At 34.1% G+C, this 6,511-nt stretch overlaps 1 protein-coding gene across 1 annotated transcript in view; it reads left to right on the forward strand.

The window, feature by feature from the left end:
• The window catches only part of LOC133639208 (uncharacterized), a 22,717-nt gene extending 17,692 nt beyond the window's left edge, over window positions 1-5,025 (forward strand). The window contains exon 7 of the mRNA XM_062032349.1: window positions 4,151-5,025. Within this exon, the coding sequence (XP_061888333.1) occupies window positions 4,151-4,607 (457 nt within the window). The 3' untranslated portion in view covers window positions 4,608-5,025. The remainder of the gene's footprint in view (window positions 1-4,150) is intronic.
• The last annotated feature ends 1,486 nt before the right edge of the window (window positions 5,026-6,511 follow it).

Raw genomic sequence — 6,511 nt, forward strand, 5'->3', positions numbered from 1 at the left:
TGAGCTGCTCGCCTTTACAGTCATCCCTCATTTATTTAATTGGTAGCGGACATGACCGCGATAATCAAAGAAGTAGGGTTTTTTTTTTGTTTAAATGTAATATTTTCATTTAAAATGCTTTAAAATGTAATATCGGAAATTATCGGTATCGGTTTTGTTATTATCGGTGTCGTTATTTTTATTTTTTTATTAAATCAACATAAAAAAACACAAGATACACTTACAATTAGTGCACCAACCCAAAAAAACTCCCTCCCACTCATTCACACAAAAGGGTTGTTTCTTTCTGTTATTAATATTCTGGTTCCTACATTATATATCAATATATATCAATACAGTCTGCAAGGGATACAGTCCGTAAGCACACATGATTGTGTGTGCTGCTGGTCCACTAATAGTACTAACATTTAACAGTTAATTTTACTCATTTTCATTCATTTCTAGTTTCTATGTAACTGTTTTTATATTATTTTACTTTCTTTTATATACAAGAAAATGTTTTTAATTTATTTATCTTATTTTATTTTAAAAAAGGACCTTATCTTCACCATACCTGGTTGTCCAAATAAGGCATAATAATGTGTTAATTCCACGACTGTATATATCGGTATCGGTTGATATCGGTATCGGTAATTAAGGGTTTGGTCAATATCGGCAAAAAGCCATTATCGGACATCCCTGGGCCTGACCTACAAAAATCTGAATACCATGCGCTAAACAGCGTGTGCATTCTATAAAATAGCGTGTACTATTAGTGGGCGTGTGATCTACTAAGACTGTGTATACAATTGAAAAGTGGTGCAGACCGCCTTATTTGAAAGGATTTTTTTGCATGTGCTATACGGCGGCTAAAGTGGAGAGTGCACCCCCTAAATTTGTCACGTTTCATGTGTCGGGGAAACCGCGACAAATCCCCTTTATACTGTCGATTTATGACCCACACACCCTGGCAACTATTGGACTTCCTGTGCCAATCAGGAGAATTAGGGAGCGTTAACAAATGTTTGTGTCTGTGTGTTCTGGCAATGCTTACTTAATGGGGACATCACTCTGTTTACACCAGGGGTGTCCAAACTTTTTCCACTGAGGGCCGCACACGGAAAAATTAAAGCCTGCGGGGGCCATTTTGATAGTTTTCATTTTCAAATCATAACAAAATATATGGATTTATTTTTTTTTTTTACCTTTAGGGCTCCCGGGGACCATAAAGGGTCTAAGTCATTAAAATGTTAAAAACAAGTCAAATAATTTTTTTATTTTTTAAATTTAACGCTTACAGTAAATCTCTACAGTATATCAACTTCAGGTTGATATATATATATATATATATATATATATATATATATATATATATATATATATATATATATATATATATATATATATATATATATATATATATATATATATATATATATATATATATATATATATTAAAAAAAAAGGTTGTATGCCTTTTCTGTCAAGACAACTTAGTTTTTTATAATAAAACTGAAATATGCAGTATTTCCCCCACTGCCCAAAACATTCAGAAAGCAATGTTTGATGTGAAGTAATAGAGCCTTAAAAACATCAATAATAATAATAATAATAATAATTTTGAGTAATAACAGTGAAAAGATAAATAAAATCCCATTAAATATATTTGGGATCCAAAAGGTGCCACACTCATAAAGTGATACATTTGTATTATTTTTTTTAAAACTTCAACACTTAAGTTATGAGATCAACTTCAGATATATCTGTAAATTTTACATTTGAACTATTATTTCATTTTGTTTTATGCTCTTTTGTCAAAGAAAACATTGATGTTTTTGTATGGCAACCACACAATATATGCAATATTTTCCACATAAAACATTTTAAAGTGAAAAATTTGAAATAATTGGAGCCTTGAATAGGTCAATAATTCATTATAACATTGATTTTTATTTTATTTTTTTTGAGCAATGGCAAAAAAAGAAAAATAAAGATAGACAAAAGGAAAAAAAAAGTCTGCATGGCAGCTTTGTGTCAACATTGCAACTTTTTCTAGTTAGATTTCACCTCATTCTACTTTTTTTAATGTTTATTTTTGCAATAGCATTTCCAGAATGTGTGGCTGGCTGGTAAACAATTAGCTGCGGGCCGCAAATGGCCCCCGGGCCGCACTTTGGATACCTCTGGTTTACACAGTCACCTTTAGGGGACCTCTGACGGTATGGGGACAAAAAACAGGTCCCCTAAAGGGAAACCTTTTTAAATGATAGTCATTACGGCCTACAAAAGGAGATTGCAGGTAAAATAGTAGATTAAGAGATAATCAGCAAGACTGGTTAAGTAGAACAGTGGTTTATGTTCTTTATGTTCAATGTTGTTAAAAATAAAAAGTAAAAATAAAAGTTTAAATGAGTTTGTATTTTATTTCTGTGGTTTAAGGTAAGATAAGATAATCCTTTATTGATCCCACAACAGGGACATTTGGGTTACTTTGTTTACGTGTTTCAAATATTGGTAAAAGAGAAAATGTTCTTGAAAGGTGAAACATTTGTTATCCTGGCATTAATAGTACTGGGATTCTGTATGGTATCCATCCTTATTTAAAACTAATATATTTTTCCAAAAACAAAATCTGGTTTAGTGTTCCTTAGGATGACATTTTCATACAACATGATTATAAAACATTAATACCTTAAAGTATGATTCACATTCAGAATGTTCCATCCTTCTATATATGGTAGTTGGAGTTGCAGACAACTTCATTACTGCTAAATAGCAGTTGTCAGTAATGTCACAGAAGATGCAGGATTTGCTTGAACATTTAAGTCAGGGATGTCCAAAGTGCGGCCATTTTTTAACGGCCCCACGGCACATTTTAAAAATACGATTGAAAAATTTAAAAAACATATAAAGTGGTATAAAAGAGCAAACAGGTGAAATGTAACAAGAAAGTGTTGCAATGTTTACTCTGATAACACAAAGTTGCCTTGCAGGCTGTTTCTTTCTTTAAAAAATAGTAATCAAAATCAGTTTCATGAATTACTGACCTATTCAAATCTCCAATTACGTCACATTAAATATTCCACTTTCAGATATTTTTTGGGGAAAATGTTGCATATTTTGTGTTTGCCATATAAAAAACAGAGCTGTTTTTTTTTTTAAAGATGGGCCTAAAACGAACAAACAAAAAAACATAAAAAACTTATAATTGACGGATAGATCTGAAGTTGATGTTGAGATTATTGTGTTAAAAGTAAACAGTAAAAAAAATTATAATGTATTTTTTATCACTTTAATGAGTAGCATCCCCAATAATTTTAGTGGGATTTGTTTTTAAGTGTCATTGCTAAAAAAATAATAATGAATAAAATCAATGGTGTTATGAGTTATTGACCTTTTTAAGGCTCCCATTATTATATAATCTCAAATATTCCACTTAACAATTTTATTGGGTGAAAATATTGCATATTTTGTGTTTTTTCCATAAAAAAACAGGGTTTTCTTTGACAAACAGAGCATACAACTTAAATCTTTAAAAACGTTATATTGACAGATAGATATACCTAGTGTTGATGGAGAGATTTAAAACTTGAATAATAATAAAAATAATAATACTGAATAATGACACATTTTTTTATATTTTTTTGACCAAAACCCTTTTGGGGTCCCCGGGATCAAGCCTGAGTGGAGGCCTAAATGATTTTTCAGTGTGCGGCCCTTAAGTGGAAAAAGTTTGGACACCCCTAATTTAAGTGGTGAAACTTCCTATAGAGGACAGCTGTAGTGCTGGATTCTGAGGATCATGTCAAAATTAATTTAAATTTTTTTTTTGTAGTCACGTACAAATTTGTGTGAAATATGCAAAATTATTTAAATTTGGTCCCTATGAACCATATTAACTCTTTTTTCCCCCAGGATCCCCAGTAAGAATGATCAGCACATTACTTCATCAATCCAGAGATTTAAAGACGTGTATGAGCTAACTGGGCAGTGGCCATTTTACACCATTTTTTGTATGCCTCCACAACCTGTAGAAAGGGTGGTCCCCACAAGTGATGATCAAAAACTTGGTCCCCATTCCAAATTATAACCAGCATGTGTGTGTGTGTGTGTGTGTGTGTGTGTGTGTGTGTGTGTGTGTGTGTGTGTGTGTGTGTGTGTGTGTGTGTAGTCCCTTGAAGCTGTTGAACAGACACAACGAGGTGTGGTACGTGGCCGAGGGGGCGCCAGTCTGCACCGACCCCCAGGAGCCGACCCCGGCCCACACCCCGAGGACGCCCCCCAACTCACCCGCCGACCTTCCGTCGGATCCCCTCCCTCACTCGCTCTCCGATTCCCCCTCCCCCACCAACCTGTCGTCGTCCAACGCCTCGGACACGCCCACTCTTCCGCCGTCCGACGCTCCTCCCCGTCCGTCTTCCGCCCGTTCCTCGGCCCGGCCTACGTCCCGGCCTACGTCCCTCACTCCGGCTCAGGTTTCGGTGGACCAGGACCCGGCCGCCAACGCCACCGGGCTCGACTCCGCGGCGCCGGCGCTGGAGCCCCAAGGGAACGCCACGCTTTGGAACGGCACAGCGGACACACAAGCAGGAAGTGGCGCCAAGCAACAACAAGAAGATGGCGTCTAAGGAGAGGAGAATGTTACTATTGCTCCAATGTCCACCATGTGTAGGTCCGTGTTCTTTATAGCAGCAAAGCCACAGCTTCTATCTGTCAAGTTTGCGTCATAGAAGCACGTCAATGTTGCAAAGTTAGATCAAAGCTACTATTAAAGGCAGGAAACAGGTTGCGTATTATGAAACCCTTCAAGCTTCTGGTCCCTTTTTAGCTAATATAACGAGATCCGAGGATGCAGCCGCTTGAATAGTTTCCTAAACGGGAACAGAAATCCACTCAATGAACTTTCTCTCCATATTTTACCACAAGCGTACAAAATGTTAAGCAAACTGCAGTAAATGTCATCGTCAACTAATAGAACGTATTTGTGTCACTGAAAGCTACTTTGTGTGTTCTGAGGACGGTGGAATAAAAAGTCACAAACTCTTACTTACTTGGTCCTTTTTATTATTTTTTGTTTACCGTATTTGAACACTGCAAAAAAAAAAAAAAAAAAGCTGTCAAAATAGCAGATACAAAGTCTGGAATTTGGGAATTAACAAACTGCGTTGACAGATCATTTTACTTGATAACACAGCCTCAATTAAGATGTGTTTATCTAGGAATCAGCAAGATTTTTTAAAGATAGAAATAAGTATTTTATTCTGAAAACAAGCATTATTCAACTTGGAATTCTTAAATGAAGCATCCTGGGGATGTTGCAGAATCTTTAGACAAGGTATTGTGTGATTTTTTTGTAGTTATTTTCTCAATTTTAATATTTTTAAACTAGACTAGAAAAATATATCTATTCATGCTAAGAATTAAGATAAGTCAATAACTAAAAAGTAAGTAAATAGCTCTTAAAACTACGGACATTGCTAGAAATAAAATGTTAAATCCAGTGCGTTTACCACCTAGGCCAGGGGTGTCCGAAGTACGGCCCGCGGGCCAAATGCGGCCCGCCGGTGTCTTCAAATTGGCCCGCGACACGTCATGAGTTTAATAAGGAATTTGATATTCATTTGAAAGGTATAACACTTAAAATGCTGCTGTTTTGACACAATCTAGTGGACAACATGAGTTTTTCCTGGTCAAAGACTTTTTATGTTTGGAATGTGCAGCATCTATTTATATGACCGAATCCAAACAACCTTCCCTAATCATGGTGCAAAAAAATAAAAATAAAACTAAAAATCCAACCAACACAAAATGTAATCAGACATGGTCAATGAACTTTGTGGATATTATAAAAAACGTCCAATCACCATAACATTTTTTTTTTTATTACAAAGTGTGATGGGAAAATGCTTAAAAGACTCTCCATACTCCTCCATGTTTGGTGCATTTTAGCTGCTTGATAATTCTGATTGATTACAAAACTTTAAGGAGGTTGTCACAGAAGTAAACAAGGTAGAAGTCAAACTTTTGCATACTCTTAATATCCAATTATATTACAATTAATATAATAAGTGTGCGTGTATGTATGTATGTATACACACATATATATATATATATATATATATATATATATATATATATATATATATATATATATATATATATATATATATATATATATATATATATATATATATATATATATATATATATACATATATATTTATACATGTATGTGTGTGTGTGTATATATATAGATAGATAGATAGATAGATAGATAGATAGATAGATAGATAGATAGATAGATAGATAGATAGATAGATAGATAGATAGATAGATAGATAGATAGATAGATAGATAGATAGATAGATGGATATGTATGTATGTGTGTGAGTATATATATACATATATATATATATATATATATATATAGATAGATAGATAGATAGATAGATAGATAGATAGATAGATAGATAGATAGATAGATAGATAGATAGATAGATAGATAGATAGATAGATAGATAGATAGATAGAT

The sequence above is a fragment of the Entelurus aequoreus genome, linkage group LG22, assembly GCF_033978785.1.
Source record: "Entelurus aequoreus isolate RoL-2023_Sb linkage group LG22, RoL_Eaeq_v1.1, whole genome shotgun sequence".
Taxonomy (NCBI): domain Eukaryota; kingdom Metazoa; phylum Chordata; class Actinopteri; order Syngnathiformes; family Syngnathidae; genus Entelurus; species Entelurus aequoreus.